The sequence below is a fragment of the Mus caroli genome, unplaced genomic scaffold (assembly GCF_978045245.1).
Source record: "Mus caroli unplaced genomic scaffold, Mus_caroli_1 scaffold_7, whole genome shotgun sequence".
NCBI classification, from domain to species: Eukaryota; Metazoa; Chordata; class Mammalia; order Rodentia; family Muridae; genus Mus; species Mus caroli.
In genome coordinates this window covers 63,523,918-63,546,624 of record NW_028227262.1, presented here as the reverse complement: position 1 = coordinate 63,546,624, position 22,707 = coordinate 63,523,918, and the positions used below count along the sequence as shown (strand labels likewise).

Sequence of the window (22,707 nt, the reverse complement as noted above, 5' to 3'; positions counted from 1 at the left end):
TGGCTCCCAAGTGCTAGGTTTAAAGACACCTGACATTTTTCATAATTTCCCAATCTCTAGGAATTACATGTCAAGAGGGTTTTTTGTTTGTTTGTTTGTTTTGTACAGATGCATTGTAATTATATAATCAGTTCCTCTGGACATTCCTAAAGCCTTTTGACAAGAAGAAGGCATGTTGGTAACAGAGTTTCTCTGACTTTGACTGACTTACTAGTGTATTTCTGGCATTTTAAGCTTGGATAATTATATTTACCATTAATCCGTTCCTCTGGGAAAAAAAAAAAAAGACCTCTCCCTCCCCTGAGGTGCCTCTTTGATCCTGAACTTCCTACATGATAACAAATACACCCTTCCAAGCTCAGTTTTATATTTAGAGTATTTTTCTTATTTTGGACAGGGCTCCTTGTAGCCAAGGCTTGCCTTTAACTTGCTGTGTCCCCAAAGATGATTGTGAACTCCTGATTCTCCTGCCAACCTCCTGTGCTGGAATGCAGTTATACAGCATCACACCTGCCAATTAAGTGGCTATTTTTGGCTAGCATGATTAGTGAAAACAATTAGAGGTAATTTTAGACTTTGAAAGGGTTTCAAGGAGCCTGAGCATAGTGGCAATGGATGCCTGGAATCCCAGTCCTTGGGATGCCGATACAGGTAGATCAGAAATTCAGTACACAGCCAGTTAAGAGATCATGCCTCCATAAACACAATAGTTAAGGGTTCTTCTCTGGATCTTAATGATGTTAATCAATAAATGTAGAAATGGGCCTCATCTAGTAATTTTTAACTTAAGAGGTACTACAAAAGTCCAGAAACACTAAAATGCTGGCATTTTTCTCTTCCTGTGTAGAACCAGGCACCAGCAGATGAGTTTACTTTCTGACGTTAGAGAGAAGCAGCAAACATCTTCTTCCAAGATCGTATCCAACAGAAAGTTTACACTGTGGTAGCTGGTATCATTTAACTCGGAAATGCTTAAATCTTTATGTGGAAGCCCCACTTTGGAATACAGTCAGCCAACTCATTCATGCCTGGAGTTTGCTAAGGTGCTTGTGACCCTCATGGACAAAGGGACGTGTTCTGTAGCTTGCCAGCATCTGTCAAAGACTCTTTAAAAATGTATTCTGTGGTGGATCCCCAAAACCAGCTGGACACAAGTACAGGTCTTTCCATGGTGACTTTGGAATCTGGGTAGAAGTCAGTATTCCCTGTCCTGTTGCTTGACTTGGGCTTTACTCTAGGATATACAGCTACACCTCACCTAGTGCTTTCATGTCATGCTGTAGCATGTGCTCACTGTCTTACACACACACACACACACATATATATATATATACATATACATACACATACATATATACATACACATAACATACATATATGTTCATTTATTTCTAGGGTTATTTTTAAAAAACCAACCTAATACTAAATTCCTCTGAGAATGTTTAATGTTTTCTTTTCATGTGAAATGTTCTAGAAACAGTCTTCACTATAAACATTATTTTTGTTAGTAAACTTTGAAGAGCCATCATGAGGTGAGCTTAGGAAAATTGCTTCCAATCCTAAATTCCTGTTCAAAAGTGCCCTTACACTTTACACTCATTAGCAGTATGAATGTTCCAGGCTGTGAACATCCCTGTTAGTATTTGTTTTGTCTCATTTGACTTTCACCATCATAGCAGTCCTTCCATGTCATAAGGACATTTGTACATAAGCACTTTTTGTCGGGTGGACTTCTTTAGACTATAGTTTTGAATGTTTGTCTTGTCTTTTCTTTCCTTTTTTTTTTTTTTTTTTTTTGTTTGTTTGTTTTTCGGTACAGGGTTTTTCTGTGTTGCCCTGGAACTCACTCTGTAGACCAGGCTGGCCTCGAATCAGAAATAACCTGCCCCTGAATGTTTGTCTTTTTATAGCAATTTACCAAAAAATGTACTGTAAATGCATTTTTTGAATTTGGTCTTTGGAAATGCAGAAGGCCTGTGGTCCTATCCATGGCTTTCACACCCTGCCTGAAGCAGGACTCACCAGCCTTTCCTTCAGCAGATCCGGAGACCAGTGCATAGGTCTTAGTCCCTAAGTAGCAACAGTTTTTACTATTAAGATTGCAAAAGCCATTTCCTTTCAGAATTCTGGCACGGGAAATAGGTCTTAGCTCCCTGGTCACAAGATTTTTTTCTCTAGGTATCCATTGTAACCATTCCTCACAGATACTGTATGGAAGAACTTTCCACTTCCTTTCTCAAATACAGCAGCCTTCTTGGGGATCTGTTTGTGGACATCGTACTTTGAAAGTTGGATCTTTGAACTAAGCATGATGGAATCAGTTTGCCACATTTATAGGCTAAAACAGTTACAACCTAACACCATCAAGCTTCTATCTTCATTGCCACACTCACCACTTGAAGTCTTTTTGTTGAGTCTCTCTTGAGCTTGTAATACAGCCTAGTGAACCCTGAGAACTGATGTAGCCTGAGCATTCGGTGTGTGCTCCCCACTCTTGTTTGTGGGCATTAGACTCAGCAGAGGCAGCAGTGTTAAGTGTCTAGTGGGAGTGAGTTGTGCAGTCCTCAGCACTCCCACCTTTAGAGTGTGTCTATTTATAGTCAGTTATTCCTTATTTTCAGCTTCTGGAACCCTTAGCCTGTCTGTTCTGCACAGTTCATATGTAGTCACTGATGATACAGCCTTTTGCATATGGCTTGTTTGCGTCAGTGTTTTCAGTGTTTACCCATGTGATATGCTTTCAGTATTTCCTCTTCCTGCTGAGTGGTAGTTGATTATGTGGCTGTTTACTACATTGTGTCTATTAGTGGACATTTGGATTGTTTTTTCTTTGTTTTTATTTTTTCTTTTTAATTTTTCTCTTTCTTTCTTTCTTTCTTTCTTTCTTTCTTTCTTTCTTTCCTTCTTTCTTTCTTTCTTTCTTCCTTCCTTCCTTCCTTCCTTCCTTCCTTCCTTCCTTCCTTCCTTCCTTCCTTCCTTCCTTCCTTCCTTCCTTCCTCCTTCCTTCCTTCCTTTCTTTCTTTCTTTTTTTTTTTTTTTTTTTTGAGATGGGGATCTCTGTGTATCCCTGGCTGTCCTGGAACTTGATTCGTAGACTAGGCTAACCTCAGACTCACAGAGATACATCTACCTCTGCCTCCTGAGAGTTGGGATCAAAGGCATTCCCTACCTTTAGGTTGTTTTTAGTTGTGGGAATACAACTATGACCATTTGTCTAGAAGTTTATGTAAGCATTTTCATTTCTTTTAGGTGTGAAGTGGTTTGTGATTTTTTTTAATGTTTTTAGAAACTGTTTTTTTTAATACACTCATTCATTCACTCAGTCATTTATTGGTTTTTTTGAGACAGTGTTTCTCTGTGTATCCCTGGCTGCCTTGGAACTCTGTAGACCAGGTTGGCCTTGAACTCAGAGATCTGCCTGCCTCTGCCTTAAAGGCATACACCACTCACTGCTTCCCAGCCCTTTTTGGGTTTGTTTGTTTGTTTGTTTGTTTGTTTGTTTGTTTGTGGGGAATTTGGTTTGGTTTTCTGTTGCTACTGTTTGTGGCTTTTTGCCTGTTTTTTCCCCCAAAGTGGCTTTGCTCTTTCCTGTGCCTGTGTGCAGAGTGTTGCACATTCCAGTTTTTCCACATCTTATCAGAACGGTGGCCATACTAGATGATGTGAAGGCTTCCTGCCATGATTTTAATCCGGCCTTCCTGGTGACTGGATAGTGAAGACCTTTGGTGTGTTTGTCTTTGCTGACAAGGATACTCAATTTTGCCCATTTTTAAACCAGGTTGTCTGTCTTTCTGCTCACTTAGTAAGAGTTTTATGTATTGGGATCACTTTTCTGCCTTTTGGGTATCATGTGTCATCTATTCTTATCAGCTCGGTATTCTTGTAACAAGTCTTATAAGATGTATAACTTGAGAACGTCTCCTATTCTGGCACTTCTGTTTATTTTAAAAATGAAATTTGAAGGTAAGGGCTGAATAATGCAGTTTAGTTTAACAGTTTTCCCCTTGTGGAATGTGCTATTGGTATTAGACCTGAGTATTTTTTTCCCTATGTTTTCATTTTAAAAGTTGGTGCAGGCATGTTCGACCTGTAGTGTGAGTGTACCATTGGATAAGATTGCAGTGTCAGAGCAATGTCAAAAAAGCTTGGACATATCTGCTGGGTTTAGTAATTATTTAGATCTGCATCCATGTTCAGTGCATGTTTTGTATGTGGTGTGGTGGCTAGCATCACTTTTAGCATGTGAAGATCATTTATTCTGAGTCCCCAGCTGACCGTAATCTTAAGAGTTTACCTTAGCACTCTCAACTCTGTGTTGACTGATGTGTCTACACGCCAGGTTTTATCTCTGTTATACTGTTCTTAACTTTGTTTTGAAATGAGGAAATATACTTTTTACCTGCTCTTTTTCTTCCTCTAATAATTTTTGGCTCTTATGATCCTTTCCTTTTTTATGCAAGCTTGGAATCATCCTACATATTCTTTTCAGGAAGGTCCATTATGATTGTTTAGATTTATGGAGAACCTGCAAAGTAATTTGGGGAGACGCCATCCCAGCAGTTTTGAGTCTTAACTCACACATAAGTGTCTCTGTTTATTTAGGTTTATTTCTCCCTTAGAGACTTGTCTTGCCTGTACTGCCCCTTTTGTGCTTGTGCATTTTAGCATTCTAAAAGTTTTATACTAGTTGTGTTTTCATTCTCTTTTGGAGCCCACCATCACCCAGCAAACCTTTGTTTGTTTGTTTGTTCTGAGATAGTACCTCATGTTTTGCCCAGGTTGGGCTTGAAATCATGGTCCTCTCGCTTTAATATGTAGAGGTGAAATTTTATCTTTTTCTAGTATTCCTTTTTGTTGAATTTTTTTCTTGCTATATGAACACTTTTTTGCTATAATGTGTATGTCTCTGTTCATTGAGACAGGTCCTCACCATATAGCTCAGGCTAACCTCAGACAGGTCCTCACCATATAGCTCAGGCTAGCCTCAGACAGTCTGCATGCAGTCCTCCTACAGCCTCCCAAGTGTGGGGATTACAGGTATAAGCCAGTGTGGTTAGCCCCTGTCTACACTTCCTGTAGTTTCAGGAGAAAGAATTTCAGTTCCATTGTAAGTGAGGTAACAGATACAAAGAGACAACTTTGTGTCTTGAGAATTAATTAGTAAAGACAGGACCTAGCACTGGTTCAGGTCTTAGGATTCTAGGCCTGGAGCTGACTTTGGTTTGGTTTGGTTTTGTTTCCTCTCCTACATCAAATATCCTACCATTCTGTCTCTACAGTGCTCTGACCTTTAATTTATATAACTATCCATACTAAATATTCTTTGATTTGATTTGGGCCATACTCCTGTTTTTAAGAGCTTTTCAGCCTCTCAGGCACTCTGGGTGCTTATGACATAGAAATTCTGCTTTCAAAAATCCAAGACATTGATATGCAAAAAAGGCAGGGATGGCTGCAACCAAACCTAGAGACAGACACAGGAGGTGCTCTGTGGGGATTCATACAGTGCAAGGTATGCACTCAGGCGTGGCCTCTTTGAGCTTTAAAATAACACTAGGTAAATGTGGACTGACCATGGTCTGCCAGTGTGTCATTTCAACCCTTAGGACTCTAGTCCTTAAATATAAGTATACTAGACACGCTGCTACTCAGTGACCATGTCTACCAGGAAAAGACTAATCTGCAAGCCAGTTTTTGTCGTCTTTACCATGCTTGGACATTTGCGAGCCTTTGACTTTCACATGCCTGCACATTAGCAGATCCATGAGATCAGTTTTAAATTTGACAGGTCGATGGTGTTAAACTTACCAGTTTATAGGACTTACTTTTCTGAAAATCAAAGTTTTTCCTGCTTTCAGGTGCCTTATCATAGCTCCCCCTTTTCCAGGATTCTGGGCTAAGTTCCCAGAGGCCTTGGAGTCTGTCCAATTCAAAGTGCTTGAACTGCACTATGGTTCTATCAAATTTGCTTATAAAAATGTCATTTGGCACTTAGAAGAAACGCTGACGACTAAACCTCTCCCCAAAATATTCTGTCTTCCCCCCCACCCCCCATAGGGTTCTCTTTCCCCCAGACAGTTTATGATGAGCAGGCTTAAGAAACCCTCTTAGGCTGGGGAAGTATCTCAGTAGAAAAGGACAGCTGCTGTGCCATCATGCCAGATCCCAGCACCTACCTACCAAGCTCAGCATCCTTATACCCCTGTAATCCCAGATCTAAGCAAAGCTGGGGCTTCCTGCTTCCAGTCTAGCTGTGGAATGTGGGCCCAAGGTCCAGGGAGAGGCCTTGCCTCACAGGAATAGATTAAGTGTGATGTGGGAAGATGCTGATGCCCTCTTCTGACCTCTGTGTTTGTGAGCTTGCTTACAGACTTTTCTATCTATCTATCTTTCTATCTATCTTATCTATCTATCTATCTATCTATCTATCTATCTATCTATCTATCTATCTTCATTCATTCATACATTCATTCAGAGACAGGGTTTGTCTCTCAGCCTTGGCTGTCTTGGAAATTGCTCTGTAGACCAGGCTGGCCTCACACACAGAGATCTGCCTCTGCCTCTGCCTCTGCCTCTGCCTCTGCCTCTGCCTCTGCCTCTGCCTCTGCCTCTGCCTCTGCCTCTGCCTCTGCCTCTGCCTCTGCCTCTGCCTCTGCCTCTGCCTCTGCCTCTGCCTCTGCCTCTGCCTCTGCCTCTGCCTCTGCCACACACTGGGATTGAAGGCGTGGCCTATTAGCACTCACTTATTATTCTTTTAAACAGTTTTATGGGGCATTTGCTCAGCTATATTTTGAACTTTTTCTCACCCATCAGTGTCAGCTTCCATCCCTCAACTCAATCTACTTGCTCTGAATGTGGTTTAAAAGGTCTTTTGTATTTTTTCACTTGACCTATCTGGGATTTCTTAAGGTGCATTGCAGTTCTTTGGTATCTGTCTGATATATAAGAAGTGTCTCTTCTGCTGATTGATGGATCTGCTATGGATTTCATCACTTAGGTTAGCATTTCTTTTACCTCCAGAATTATCTACAGGTGTCAGCTGACAATTTCATTCTGGAGATGTTTAAGGCTAAGGTGTAGATACCAGCTTCTTTGGTTTCCTCAGATCCGAGGGACATTCCCACCTCTCTGTTGCAGTAGCTTGGGTGCTGTCATCACAGCAGGCTTCTCCCTGTCATAGACACATGTCACATCACTCACAAGCTTTGAACTGTGTTGCTGGCTGGCCCTGTGAGTAACTGTATCTCTGAATGCAGGTCACTCTGAGAGAGTCTCTCTTCATTTTTCCAGGTGGCAAACCATATGATTTCTTCTGACTCCGTTTCATCTCCTGGCAGCTTGTTGAGCTTGGACTCTGCTCTTTCCAATGAGGAAACTGTATGCATGGTGAGCAAGGGTGTACAAGCTGGTAAGTCCCTTGAGTTTAAGTTCTGCATTGATGTAGTCATACCTCTTCAGCATACTTACCTCACTAATGATAAATGGTGTAAAGAAGTTATCTGCATATGTAGATGCTATTTTTTTATGTACTAATTGAATAAAAAGCAAGTTTCTAAGTAAGAGTTTAGGGAAATGAGAATCTTCATAACAGCTCCAAGTAATTTCACCCCTGTGAAGAACAGTTTGGCAGTTCTTATCAAATTTAGTTTGACCCAGAATTTTTTGCATTTGGAATTTGGCCAGTAGATACACTTAAAATCAATGTTGACAGTCATCAATATCAATGGTGAAATTAATTATTGTAGTTTCCCATAAAGAAATTTTGTGTAGAATGAAGAAGCTCTCTCTACGGGCTGAAAAGATGGTTAAGAGCACTGGTTGCTCTTGCAGAGGGTCTTGGTTCACTTTCCAATAGACACATACATACTACATGCATACTCAAACATGTATAATTCCAGTTGTGGGAAACTCAGTGTTTCTGCAGGTGCGCTTGTCACACAGACATTCATGAAGAGAAAACAGTCATACTCAAACTTAAGGAAATCTTATTTTACCAATACTAGAAGGTTCCATGCATATATACTTTATAACTCGATGTACAGAAAATTACAGTTTACTACTGTGTGCATTTTGTTAAAGCAGAAGAGGGAAGAGAGTGGCCTGCGTGACACTTATACAAGTCAGTCTTTTTCCTTCTTCCTTCAAGTCTTAAGTTCGCCATTGTCACCTATTTCTTCCTCTTCCTGGGTGATTGGCAGCTGGGCCAGACATACTTACTTCCTGTTATCTTGCCGTCAGAGTTCATGAAAGCCTGAACCAAGGAATCCATATTTCTTCTTTCTGTCTGATAGCTAAACCCACTTAAGAATTAAACCTTCTTTCCTCTGCAACAGTCTGCCTTTTTTCCCTCTCTTCTTCTCCTTCTTTGTCCCCCCTCCCCATGCAGCGTAGGGTGTTTTGAGTTATTAATAGGGGCTCACCGTCTGTCTTGATTAAGCCTGCCAGCCTTGCTTCCGGTCTGCTCCATGATACATCTGTCTTTCCCCTCAGGTAACTTGGAGATTGTGGCTGGTGTCAAAAAATACACTCAGGATGTTGGGGTGACTTTCCCAACTCCCAGTTCTAGTGAGGCCAGATTGGAAGAGGACAGTGATGTGACTTCTTCGTCAGAAGAAAAAGCCAAAGAGAAAAAGTTTCTTTCCAATTATCTGCAGACCAAAAACTTAAGGAAGAACAAGTCAAATCCCTGTGCAGGTCGGTTTCTAACTCCAGGTAGCCGGAAACTAGTAAAAGACGTGTCTGAGTCTGTGGAGAGCTCTTTGGACTCCACCAGCTGCCAGCCACCACAGTGGAAAATTTTGAAAGTAACTAGAACTTTATGTAGAGTCTTCTGTGGTTAAGACCAATTTACGGGCACCCTAAAGATGGTCACCCCCAACCGATGAGTCCCATGCAAGTCAGTATTACATACATTTCTTTGATGTAATTGGGTGCAGTTATTAAAATGTTTGTTCTTGAAAATATTTCCTGTAGGAGTCTCATGGTTTGTTCCTGTGGAAAATGGAAAATCAGGATCTAAGAAGGAAAACCTGCCCAAGATTTACAGACCTGGTATCTCCTGGTTTGAACCAGTAACCAAAACCAAACCCTGGAGGGAGCCACTGAGGGAACAAAACTGGCAGGCCCAATGCATGAACAGTCATGGGTCCCTGGGAGGCCCAGGCAGGGATAGTGGCCAGGTTTCTCTTCGGCCATTTGTGAGAGCAACTCTGCAGGTAGGCACAGTGACATGAGGTTGACTTTAGCCATATGTGTTTGTGGGGTGTGTGGCTGCCATGCTGGGGTCTAGTCTTTCCACAGTCCTCAGCATCTGTGGACTGGGAGGAGAGGAAGGCTGTGTGCAGTGTGCACAGCTGTGTTGCTGTGTGCAGGCTCCCCGTGTACAGATCAGGCCGAGTGTTTGGGTCACTGTGCAGAGTAAACCAAGCGCTTATCCCTGAGCTCTGCCCCCTTGGTGGTTAAAGGAAATATTTGATGAGGAATTGGTTTGAAGTGAATGAATTGACCTCTTGTCTCATCAACATTTGGAAGAGTTGCAGGTGACCCCACTTTGGTTCTCAGCTTTTCCTAAAGGTATTTCTGAGCTTTCTTTGATCTCCCTGGGTGTGCCCTCCCCTCAGGCTCCCCAGACCTGTGGTGTAGGTGCTGTTTTTTTATTTGTTTGCTTGTTGTTCTGCGGATTTGGAAAACAGTCTGTGTCACTAATGCAAGGCTTTCTCTCCTCTAGGAATCACTTCAGCTTCACAGACCTGATTTCATCTCCAGCTCTGGGGAGTGGATAAAGCGTCTGAAGTTACTAGTCCAGGAGAGGAAGCTACAGAACCTGTTCCAGAATGAGCGGGAGGCTCTGTTCAACTCCGTGAGGCCCCTGCCCAGGAGAGGTATGCCCTCATGCCACTTTGCTGAGAGTGGATGCCGGGCAGCACAAGGATGCTGAGTGTGGCTTTGCTTGCTGAGACTTGAGTCTCCTTAGACTGGCCCACCTTAGCTTGTCATGTGTCTGTGACCCCAGTAAGCCGGTTCTGCTAGCCTTGTCACTGCACCTCTAAAAGGACAAGCTGCCATAAGGACGGTGCCTCTTGTGAACTAACTAGGTGTTTGTGGTTCCAGAGTGTGGCAGGAAGTGAGCCTTGGTGTACTGACCTGAGGTCTGCCTGGCACTGTTCTCACAGTGCCTCTCTAAGGAAGGCCACCTGTGTGCTACTGCTCCTACTTCACCCCCACTTACACTCCTAGAGGAAGAGCTGGGTTTGTGGCCCAGGTCTCTGTGTGCTTTCTCTCAGTTGCACTGAGTGGCAAGTCTCCGTCAAATGACAAGGAAGCTGGGGGTGTAAAGCACTACCAAGAGCTGGCAGCTTACCGCTCAGTTGGCCAGGAGTTGGGGTCCCTGCCATAGCAGATTTGGGCGGTGGCCTCTGACCCCTAAGGCAGTTCAGATGTGCGCCTTGTCCTTGGTCTTTAGTCACTGTCCTGTGCTCCAGCTCAGGTCAGCGCCCAGGCTCCAGCAGCCCTTCAGTTAAGCTCTACCTCTCCTTACACTTACTGTCCCCTAATAAGCCTCCTCTCTGTCCAGTCCTCCTGGCTGTCCAGAAGAACAAGCCTATTGGGAAGAAGAAAATGATTCAGAGGACCAGACGGTAAGTCTGAAGGAACAGAAGTGATTGTGCAGCTATAGGCCGGGCCACGCAGCCGGGAGCTCTGCTTCCCAGCACATGCCCAGATGGAAGCATGTGGGGTGAGGTTTGATGTTGCTTCTCATGGCTCAAGAAAGGAAGAGAAAACAGATGATATTATGAACCTGGTTCCTGTTCAAAGGGAAGGGGAACGCCTAGGGTGAGCTTCTCTGCATTAGACATCTAGATGAAATTAAAACATATTTTGAAATAAATTTTCTTAGCAAGCTCATTTCTAGGAGTTTTTCTAACAGAGTAAGAAATAGTGGGTTGCTCTCTACAACACTAGCTTAATAACTTGGGTTTCAGAAGTGTGTACAGTTTCAGTCCGCTGCCTCATTGGTAGTGTTTAAAAACAAATGCCTTTGCTTTAATAGCTGTGAGGCCTGAGCATGTGTAAGTATTTCTGTCCATTGCAAAAGAACTGGTAACAGCGTTTACCCCTGGGAAGCAAGGGCTGAGTGGCTCTGGTATAGGCGTGTGAGAAGCCGGGGCTTTGGTCTGTTGTGGTTTTAAGGTTGACTTATTTTTATTTTTGTGTGTATGAATGTTTTGCCTGCATATATGTTAGTGTACCACAGGCATCCAGTGCCCTTAGAGGGTAGACGAGGGTGTCGGGTTTTCTGGAGCTGGAGTTACAGACATTCTGAGCTACATATTGATGCTAGGAACTGAGCCTGGGTCCTCTGCCGAGCATCCAGTGCTCCTAACCACTAGGGCTAAGTCATTTCTTTAGACCAGTTTTTCATAAAGACTTTGAATCTTACACAATTGTAAGCATAGTCTACTCATTGGTTAATCAGCTTGATAAACACATATTAATTGTAAGAATGCCATTGAAAAGCTAAGTTATAGGTTTCTGGGGCTGATTAGAAGCTGGCTTTAGTAAGAACAGTCATGGAGTTGCTGAAATGGTGGGGTGTGGTGATTGTTGTTGTTGTTATTTTTATCAGTGATGGTTTGTTTGAGGCAAACAAAAGAATATTTAGATATAGATAGTTTGGCTAGCTTGGCGCTTGTCCAGGTTGGCCTAGAACTCACTGAGATCCGTGTGCCTCTTCTGTCCTTCTAGAGAGCCGGGATTACAGGTGCTGCCACCACTCGGCACTGCGTCCTTTTCAAGGATTTTTGTTTTTAAAATTGTAAAAATCTTTGGAAGATATTTTTAAAAGTAGAAAGAAGAAAATTAATATTACTCAAAATTCTCCCCTCCATCCTGCAAACACTCATCTTGTTGATAGAGTGGGCTTTGTAGTGATTGTAGTGGTTATTCTGTGTGTCCAGGTCTGACTGCTGCTTTCTCTCTGTCCTGTTGTGAATGTGTCTCCGTACCAGTTAGCAGTGTTTGAGACATGGTCTGCTTTATCATTGCAGTCTATTCTGTTGGGAGTCAGTTTTCAAATGCCTGTTTGTGACACATTTCCCCAGCGTGGATGCCCTGTCTCTCTTTTTTTTCTGTTCCTGACAGTTTTTTATTTCCAACGTAAGCCTAAGCTCTCTGAAGCTTGCTCTGCCCTTTCCTCAGAATAAGTTTCTCTTCTCTCTGAACTCTATGGTATTTTACAGGTGTATCTATTCTAGTCCTTTCTTTATTTCCTGTATTTTAAATACAGTAGTAACTGAAACTGCTAGAGGCAAAACAGATCAAGGTAACAGCAGTATGTCCTAAGACACGAACATGGAATTTCATAAAATTAAAGTTTCATATAGCAAAGAAACAGCAGAGTAAAGAGATGGCTTTCCAGATGGAAGACAGCTATGCATCTGTCTAGTTATTTTCTTGTTGCTTTGATAAAATATCCTAATACAAGCCTACAGCTCCAGCCTCAGAGAAGGAAGACATAGTGACAGGAGCAGGAGGCTGGCTGACCAGTCACATTCACCCACACTCAAGTAGAGTGTAACAGGAAGTAGGTCCAAGCTCAAGACCCATCCCTAGGGAGCCACTTGTTCCAGTGATGTTCCACAATCTTCCCAAACAGTGCCACCAACTGTGTTCCAACACATGAGACAAAGGTGGTGTTTCACACCACCACCCACAGAGGATTATGTAGACTCTATAGAGACCCTAAAGAGATTAATCATCCAGCTGAAAAATGGGCTAATAAGCTGAATAGACTGTTCTCAAAAGAAGAAACACAAATAGCCAGTAAATATTAGAAAATGTGCTCACTATCTTTAGCCATCAGGGAAATACAAATCATAGCTCTTTGAGATTTCCTCTCATGCCAGTCAGAATGGCTAGCATCAAGGAACAAATGACAGCAAGTGCTTGAGAGGACATGCACTGTGGGAGGGAATACCACTGCCACAGCCACTGTAGACTTGGCATGATGTTCCACAAAAACATACAAACAAACAAACAAACAACCCCCCCCAAAAGAACTGAAACTGAAACCGTGGTCCAGCTCTGGCACCTCTAGGTGTACACCTGAAGGCCTTATGCTGACACATCACAGAGATGCTTCCGTATTCATGGACTGCAGCAATATTCACAGCAGCCAAGAAATGACGTCAGCTTCAATAGTCATCAGCAGATAAGTGAATAAAGGAAATGTGAGGCATATATACAATGGAATTGTATTCAGCTGTGAAAAGTGATATATTTCCAGGAAAATGGGTAAATCTGGAAGTCACCGTGTTAAGCAGTGTTTAAGCCATGTTTTCTCCATTTGTAGAACATAATATAGAAAGTCAGCCTTGAGGGAGGGTTGGGGATAAAAGAGGCAAAAGAGTAGTGTCATGAAACCAGACTTGGGTGTGTGTCATGAAAACATTTAAAGTACAGTAATTAGCTAGATATGGTGTTGCATACCCATGTAGTCTAGCATTTGATAAGGTAAGGCTAGACTGAGTTTGAGACTAGCCTGGGGTACCCCAATTGATAATGATATATGTAAACATAGCGGTATGTGTCTGTGTTAATGTATATATGTACTCAGTAATCTCTGTTTATTATATTGACACTATACAGTTTGCACATGGCATGGAAAACAGAATTTTACCTACTCTATTTTATTCTTTTTCTGGAAGTAAGCACTATTGTCAATGTTTTGTGTTTTTATTCCTCTCTCTTTCATACTGTGGGCACCATACCCAGGCTAGGCTCTCCATATCCATGGACATGGATGCTCCACAGTGCTGGCCTTATCTAGAGGCTGGGTGCCTAGGCAGCATAGAGCCAGAGGTGTGGGCAGAGCCATCCTGTGCCTTCCTGCCTGATAACTTTACTGCTTTTTGACTCTCCACTTGTGGCATTTCTAAGAATTTATGAGCAGCTTCCAGAAGTGAAGAAGAAGAGAGAAGAGAAAATCAGAATATAAATCCTACCAGCTGCGTGCTCAGCACTATAAAATGGTTAGTTGAGTTGACACTGTCTGTGGAGGGGTGGCCAGGCTTATCAGCAGAGGGAAATAGAAATGGCCTGCCTTGCTTTTGAGAAGCAGTGAGACTGTGTGCTGAGGTTTCAGCAGTAGGCAGCTGTGATTAGCCTTCAAGTGAGAGGTAACTGAGAGCCTCTTTCCATGAGTCTACAGCTACAGCTGACAGCCACACAGGCAGCTTCTCCCTGGAAACTGAACTGTACAAAGTATCAGGCTTGTAATTTCCAAATGGTGATTAAGCTCCTGTGGTAATCCTCTGGAACTATGTAACTAAACTCTCAGGATCATGTGAGAGTCATCAGGGAGTGAGGCAAGAGGGTGGAGCCTGCGGAGAACTTCCTAGGGCAGATTTTCTTGGAAGCCATGCTGGCTGCCAGCTTGAAGGGTCCTGTCTCTCTCTCACAGTTCTTGTTTTCCTCCCAGGCTGTTGACTACATTCTAGAGGACCCTGAAAGTCAGAAGCTGAACACCAGACCAGACTATGTGAGGTTAAGAACCATGTCTAGAGCACCCAGGAGCCTGGGCACTGGGGGAGACCCCAGGAACCACATGGCTGCCTGCTGTGTTAGCAGCACTCAGGCCCTGGCTGTGCTGGGATGCAGTCAGAACTCTAGATCATCTGCTATGGAGGAGGAATAGGTGTGGCTTATAGACTCTCTTTCCAAAACACTTTTCCTAATTGCCACTGTCAGTAGGTGAGCAACACAAGATTTAGGGAAAACAGTCTGAGTCCCTTCCACAGTGTGCGAGGTGAGGTTGAGCAGCTACCCGTGTCTGCATCTGACTTCTGCCCTGTGTTTTCTTCCACAGAAAGTGACCAATCATCTTGAAAGAACCTAGTGGGGAAACCCCCACTCAATTTTCGATTTGGCGTGCACCCAAGAATCACGAACAGACGGCCAACTTGATGTAAGAACACGAGGTAGTTTAATGATGGAGCTCTGGGCCGACACATATCTCCTGCAGGAGACAGAGGTGTTGACCACATGGTGGAGCCATAATGGCGGAGCTCCGGGTTGAAACGTATCTCATGCAGGAGACAGTGGTTTCGACCCCGAGGCTTGGAAGCTAGGGGCTTTTATAGCAAAGGGGTGGGGTTGGAGGAGGAATTGGCGCGGTTTCACATGATTGGTCCATTTAAACATCAACAGACTGTCAGAAGGGCGGGAGATAGGGAGGCACTAGGCCAGTCAGGACATGTAACCACAGGCCTGCCCGGGCATGTCCTGGCCTGTTCTGCTATGTTCTCAGCCCCAGGTTTTAAAGCTCACAAACAACTCTTTGGGCTATTTGACATACATTACATGAATCACAGGTCTCAAGTTTTATTTCCTTTCATTCCCCTCTTCTTCTACTAAATAATTCTAATCTTAGAATTTCAGAAGTCTCTATCTCTATGTGGAGAATAGAAATCATAAGAACAAAAACAGAATAAGAAGGGATAGTAAACAGAACTAGGCAGGGACCCTTCTCGTGAGGCTTGAGGGTCTGGGCATGATGTAGGTGTATGTAGATCAGATCTCTGGCTGGAACTGGTGAGATTTCTTCTGTGGTACCCGGCTCGTTCGCTGTATCCAATTGTGACCAGCCTTTTTTTTTTTTTTTTTTTTTTTTTTTTTGCACCACCTGCAAGCCTTTTAACTTAGCACACAGATTATTATTACAACAACATGTAGGTTTAAACACATCATTTAAGACAGTGATGAACATGGGAGCCCCATAAAGGATCTTAAAAAGAGTAAGGCTGAATCAAAAGGGAGTATTTCTAGTTCTAAATAGGGCATGGAGAAGGAGCACCAAGTCTGCACCAGTCTCTTTTAGAATTTTATTTATCTTTTACCTGTCCTGAGCTTTGGAGCTTGTATGCACAATGTAACTTTTAATTAATCTCTAATATCTTGGCCAGTCCCTGATTTACCTGGGCAACAAAGGCAGGTCCATTAGCTCGGGAAGATTTCTTTTAGGATCTTCTTGGCTATCACATTGGTCGTCTCAGTCCTTCAATGGAGAGGCTACTGCCATCAGTGTACCAGCTTGAATTTTCAGGCCAAGGCTGATCTGATCCTTCAGATCATTTTGAGTACCAGTTTCTTCTGTCAGAACGTCAGCGCAGGGATGAGTAGGTAAAGTCTTGGGCAGTAGGGTAGAGATTGAGGACAGCAGGTGGAGCGAAGGTCACTCATTCAGTCAACAAAAAGCTCTGATGTGTCACAGGAGCGTTGGTCGTCATTCATCAGTCAGGGGGCTTTCAGATAATGCTTTTAAGAGTGTGGGATGCCACTACAGTTATTTGCTGTCCCAGAGTGAGCTTATTAGCATCCTTGACAAGCAGAGCTATGGCAGCAATAATTTACAGGCAAGAAAACCACCCGCTGGCAACAGGGTCTAACTTCTTGGATAGGTAATCTACTGGCCTTTTTTAAAGTCCCAAAGTCTGAGTAAGGACTCCTCTGGTGATCTCTCTTCCACATAAAGAGTGAAAGGCTTGGTTAGGTCAGGCAAAGGCTGGCCATCAGTAGGGCCTTTTTCATTTCTCTAAAGGCTTTCTGGTGATCTGGGGTCCACACAAACACTTCCCCTTCCTTGGTTAGGGGGTACAACGGGCAGCTAAGGTCGCCAACCCAGGTATCCAGAGCCTGCAGAAACCAGTGGTGCCCAAGAATTTTCTTACTTGCCTTGGTGTAGTTGCAGTCTTTTTCTGGCTTCTTTTAGCCACTGTTTCCCACCTCGAAGGGTGTATTCCAAAAAAGTAACTTCAATCTGACATAGCTGAGCCTTTTTAGCTTCTGTTGCCCAGGTTTCTAGGTCCTGTCTTTTTTTTTTTCTCTCCTACCACTGCAGCCAAGATTCTAGTCAAATTTTTCTCTTGTCTACAATCCCTCGTCTTCTCTTTCTTTTGCCTCTCTCTTTTTCTTTCTCTCTCTCTCTTTTTGTAATACACCTTCTCTGCCTCTTACTTACTGGTTCTACTCTAAATATTTTTCATTCAGAGTATTTCTCTCATCTCAGACCTCTCTAATCTCCTTTATCTCTATGTTCACTGTCTCTCCTGAGTCTGCTAGAGCTTTGCTCTTCTTTGCAGTCTAAGCTCACCTTTTTCTAGACCTCTATACCCATTTGTCAGAGCCTGGTGATTAGACTAGTAGGTGCTCCTTACCTGGGAAAGAAGTTTTAAGTGAGCAGATGTCTCCGCTGCTGGTTAGCAGCTTAGGCCGGGGTCGCCCTAGAAGAGAAAACACGTGGGGCAGGGAAGGGAAGGCAGCTCTCACAGCTGGCTGCACTGGGCCAACTCATGGAGGGGGAAGGAAGGCGGCGGAGACGGCAACTCTAGTCAGCCAGGAGGGGCCGGCAGCGGTATAGGTGTTCCGGGGCCACAGTTTCCCACGTGGCGCCTTGCCTCAGCCAGCGTGCTGCTGCCGCCAAAGCTGGAAGTTCTCAGTTTGGCCTTGTGGCTGTGTCCGGGAGCTCTACTGAGAGGCCAGGGGGCGCTGAGTTGTTTTTCTTAACTATCACTGACAAATTCAGTCCAAGTCCACAATCGGCACTACACACACAGTCTGTCCCATGATGAAACCCACAAATAAAAATAAGACAGTAACACCAAAACAAGACAGCAACAAATAAAATACACCAGTATCTAAGCACACTCGTTCCTCGCTCTGCCAGATGTAAAACCAAGGCACAAGGTGGGACTTGAACCCACGATCTCGGAACCCTAAAACCAAGGCACGAGTTGGGACTCGGACCCACGATCTCACAACACTAAAGACAAGGCACGAGGTGGGACTCGAACCCACGATCTTGTAACCCTAAAACCAAGGCACAAGGTGGGACTCGAACCCACAATCTCGCAACCCTAAAACCAAGTGGTGCCACACTTAGACAACAGACACCATGTAAGATGCACACAAACAAACGTACCTACAAGGGGTCTTTCGGGGTTCCTGGGTGTCACACAGATCTCGGTGGGACCTCCAAATGAAAGAACCTAGTGGGGAAACCCCCACTCAATTCCCGATTCGACGTGCACCCAAGAATCACGAACAGACGACCAACTTGATGTAAGAACACGAGGTAGTTTAATGGCGGAGCTCCGGGTCGAAAGTATCTCACGCAGGAGACAGTGGATTCGACCCGAGGCTTGGAAGCTAGGGATTTTTATAGAAAAGGGGTGGGGTCAGGGGAGGAATTGGCGCGGTTTCACATGATTGGTCCATTTAAACATCAACAGACTGTCAGAAGGGCGGGAGATAGGGAGGCACTAGGCCAGTCAGGACATGTAATGACGGGCCTGCCCGGGCATGTCCTGGCCTGTTCTGCTATGTTCTCAGCCCCAGGTTTTAAAGCTCACAAACAACTCTTTGGGCTATTTGACATACATTACATGAATCACAGGTCTCAAGTTTTATTTCCTTTCAATCTCCTGGGGAGAAAAGTGCCTTGGGACTGACATAAGTCCACTTTCTTCAGAGCCTAGGAATCCTTTTTTTTTTTTTTTTTTATGATCCCAAAGAGACTAATTTATATTTGAATGAGTGTGATTTAATAAAGCATTGACTTTGTCTATGTGCAGCTTAGTCCCTGTGGGGTCTGGGGCAGCGGCACTGGGAGTTTGGAAGCAGGTCTCCCTTTCTCCACTGCGGCCTTGCCCACAGGCCGGCCATGCCTTACGATGGAACTCTTGAGTGCTAGGAGAGAGGGAGCCCCTGCTTGTATGTGTTTTTATACTTCGCTGCTTGACTCATAGTGAAGCAAGCACACACAAAAGCTCATTTCTTTCCTATCTGGAGAGGAGCAGGTAACTCTGAAACCTTTTTCAGCTCCAAAATGCTATGACTTCATGCCTTGTTTGTTACCATTCAGAATAGAAATAGAAAGCGGTGGTTGTCTCAAACCCCAGTTTGCAAGGCAACTTAAGCAAGATGGAAATAATAGGATTTCTCGGGCCCAGCACTGGATTGTTCAGATGCCCTGTCAGAGCATTCAAGTCTGGCACCTGAGAAGGCATGGAAACAGGACTTGAAAACAGTTCTCAGAGCTGGGGGCTGCCTCTGCTCCCAGATCACAAGATGGCATCCCTACCGTGCAGAGATCCATCTATGCTATGTACTTGGCAAAAGCAAGAGGCTCCATCTCCGGCTTCATTCCTTGGGCAGTCAGCCTGCCCTGCTCTGTCTCTGCCAGCTACACTTGCCCTGTCAGCGCGTTGTCAGCGTCACCAGTACCCACCCATACCTCTCACTTTGCTGGAAGCCCAGGCTAGCGCTGCTCACCTGCTGCTGCTGCTCACCTGCTGCTGCTGCTAACTTACTGTGAATTTACTTTAGAACTGCTCGCCTGCTGTCTACTCCTTATAGAGCCCAGCCCAGTCCTGCAGTGCTGCTAGGGCCTCCAGTTTGTAGTGAGGGTATGGGCGAAGAGGACATAATCTTAATGTGAGCCCAGGGAAAGAGAGGGGAGGTCATTAGGTAGCTCAGGCTGGCTTCAGAGTCAACAACTGTTCACAGCTAGACACAGATTCTTTTCAGGGACCTTCACTTACATTGTGAGCTGCCATGTGAGTGCTGGGCACACAGCCCAGGCCCTCTGTAAGAGCAACAAGTGTTCTTTATCATTGAGCCATCTCTCTAGACCTCTCCGTTAAAATGTAAAATGTTATCAATCATAAAGGGAGAGAAAAGACCCCCTTGCTGCACCCCCCCCCCATTGAAGAATATAATTGCAACACAGGTAACCTACAGAAGATCTGAATGCAGGGTCCATAAAAAGCTTATATGAATCAACCTCCAAAACTGGTAATGTAAAAAGGAGCTAAATGTGGGCACAGGCAATTTCACAGAACGACGAACATCTGGATCCTAACTATGGAAAGTTATCCTGCATTGGTCAAATGCATACTAAAAATAAAAGACCCTTTTTTGCTGAGTGGATTGGCAAGTCTGGCACACCAATGTTGGCCAGGAAAGGGGCTTAAGTGGAATCCAAGTGCATCTTGAAGAGGTTTGCCTTCACTGAACAACTGAGTCCCAAGGATGCACCCCACTGCCCATCCAGTAAGGCTAAAGGCATCAGCTTCCTAACATTGCAAAGGGCAGGGACAACTCGCCTCCTTTCACAGGAGAATAGGTAATGACAAATTATATAGTCACAAAAGCACTCTAGGCAAACTCACCAACACTCCAGCTATGTCTGCATGCCTCCAGGGTAAAGCCATGCACACCTCAGTGTCCAATGGAAAGGGCACCGTGCTACTCACAGTCATTCCCACTCCCTTCTCAGAATGTCCCCACTTCATGCACTATTTGAGTGCCACAGGTGCCATCTTTCTGCCAAGCTATACCCTCCTGAAGGAGCCACAGGTTTTGGATTTTATCAAAGTTGAGGCTTCTCCTTCCTGTTTCTTAGTTCCCTCAGCCAAGAGCACACTCTCCTGATTCTGCTCACCTCTGTGAGGCATGGTTGCTGGTAGCAGCCTGTGCCCCTCCCTCCTTCACACAGAGCTGAACTAAGATGCAATTGAGAGGGGACATTAGCTGGTAATAGAAGAGCCTCACCTTAACCTTCTCCTGCAGTGTCTTTGATTAACCTGAGCTCTGGGCAGATGCCTGCAGAAGCCTTAGCCCACTGTTTTGTCTAGTCAGGCTAATTTTAAAGCTCTAGCCTTCTACCTGGCCACAAATCTCTGCTAGCTCTACAATTGTTCCTAAAACAAACTTGCTTTAACAAGTGCACATTAGCTTTTTCTTTTTTTAAAGATAACATCGCACAGTGTTGCTAAAGCTGTCTGGCTATCCTTGACCTAGAATTACAACCATGTCCAGCCATACTGGTAAAGTTTAATCTGGGTCCTGTCTACTGAGTACATCCACATTGATTTTGTTGAAAAGATTAACCAGGGCTGGAGAGAGAGCTCAGCAATGAAGAACTCTTGTTACCCTTCTGGAGAACCTGGGTTCAATTCCCAGCACCCCAAATGATGGCTTACAACACTTCCAGGCGATCTGACACCCTATTCTTACCTTCTTTTGACACAAATCCCCCAAATTCATGGGTTTGCTTGAATTTCTGCCCATCCCAATTCTGTTAAAAGTAACCCTACTGTTCATACCATTCATACCTGAATATTTGGGGTTCCTAAGACAAGTGCTAAACAGCATGTGTTTCTCCGCTGCAGAGCAGGGTGTCACACGGGCCAAGAATACCCCTGGAGCCTCTGGCATCAGTGGAGCTGTTTAGAAAGGTACATTCCACTTTCCTGAGGCTATGTGACTGCAGGTGGCAGAGCAGCAGTTCCCCATAGAACTCATGCAGGGGCTGGGCAGCTGAGCCAGTAAAGTGACCCCCAAACCCTCAGATTTCCAGAACCCACATAGAAAAGCTGGGTGTTGGGGCTTTTGTTTGTAATCCTAGCAATGGGGAACCAAGATAAATGGATCCTGGGGCTAGCTGGCCAGGCAGTTCCTGCCAGTGAGAAACTGTGTCAAAAAACATTTGAGGTTGAGTTCTGGCATATTTGCACAAGCACATACACACACACACACACACACACACACATGCACACACAAAAGAGAGCACACATGTTCGCATGCATGCATGTGCCTCCCTGGACAGCATTGCTCTCTTTAACTACTTGTGAACTTGAGAGTTTTAGACATAGCTATAGGCTTCTTTCATTTTCCCATTACTGGGAGAAAACACTTACAGGTTTTAAAGTTAACCATTTTTAAAAAATTATTATTATTATTAAGATAGGGTTTCATTATGTAGCTCTTGCTGGCCTAGATTTTGCTATGTAGATGAGGCTGGTTTTGGAACTCACAGATAGCCTCCTGCCTCACCTCTGCCTTCTGAGTGCTAGGATTAAAAGCATGCAGATGCTTGGGGTTAACTATTTTAAAATACACAAAAAACAGCTGGTGGCATTTGGTAACATTTGCACTGCTATTATGATATTGTCACGACCCTAAGACATCAAGGCTTACAGGAGCACATTCAGGCCAGAGGCACTTAGGGAAATGAGGAATCGCAGGGCAATGTAGACAGGATGGAGCTGTGTCCCAGGGCTGATGTATGGGAGCCTTGCTAATCCTATAGCTTTTCTTGACTACAGGAACACTCCATGTTCAGCCTATCTCAAAGACATGCATGCTGCTCCACGAGGTCGAGTCCAATCAGCTGCCAAAGGGTGTAAATAATTTCTAAAACACCCTGTGGCTCACCTCCACCCACTGTCCTAACCTTGTGCTGCCTGGCTAGTCACAGGGCCATAGCCAGTCCCTTGGTTCTGGGACTTCAGTCCCTCTAAAACAGAGGTAGTTGAGATTCCAACCAAGTCTTGGTTCTGCGTGTGACACCTTCAGGGTTTGGGAAAGACCTTCACTTCCTTATGCTTCTGCTTTTGTAACTTTACAAAAACCTGGAGCCCTGCCTGAGACAGACTGTTAGAGTGAGGTAATATGCTTCTGCCAACCCAAGGTGTCCTGAGACCCTGATAGCTGGCCTGCCAAGCTCAGTAGATGACCCAAAGATTCACAAGTTAAGTAAAATTTTACTATTTTGTGTTACTTTTTTTTTCTTTTTTTTTATTAGGTATTTTCCTCATTTACATTTCCAATGCTATCCCAAAAGTCCCCCATACCCTCCCCCCAACC

General features: G+C 44.2%; 1 protein-coding gene across 1 annotated transcript; it reads left to right on the top strand.

The window, feature by feature from the left end:
- The first annotated feature begins 7,240 nt into the window (after positions 1-7,240).
- LOC147003935 (centrosome-associated protein ALMS1-like) lies at positions 7,241-14,961 on the top strand. The gene is made up of 6 exons (XM_085840460.1): positions 7,241-7,408; positions 8,491-8,694; positions 8,974-9,215; positions 9,728-9,881; positions 10,574-10,637; positions 14,867-14,961. Exons 1-6 carry the CDS (start codon positions 7,303-7,305, stop codon positions 14,871-14,873), a joined length of 777 nt encoding a protein of 258 aa, XP_085696586.1. The 5' UTR covers positions 7,241-7,302; the 3' UTR covers positions 14,874-14,961.
- Positions 14,962-22,707: the final 7,746 nt, after the last annotated feature.

What these genes read in the sequence shown, in the direction of transcription:
- LOC147003935 (XM_085840460.1), top strand. Translation starts at nt 7,303, where the DNA reads ATGATTTCTTCTGACTCCGTTTCATCTCCTGGCAGCTTGTTGAGCTTG. An exon ending in CAAGTCAAATCCCTGTGCAG is followed by an intron (nt 8,695 to 8,973) that starts GTCGGTTTCTAA and finishes TATTTCCTGTAG; the next exon opens with GAGTCTCATGGTTTGTTCCT. An exon ending in GAGGCCCCTGCCCAGGAGAG is followed by an intron (nt 9,882 to 10,573) that starts GTATGCCCTCAT and finishes CTCTCTGTCCAG; the next exon opens with TCCTCCTGGCTGTCCAGAAG.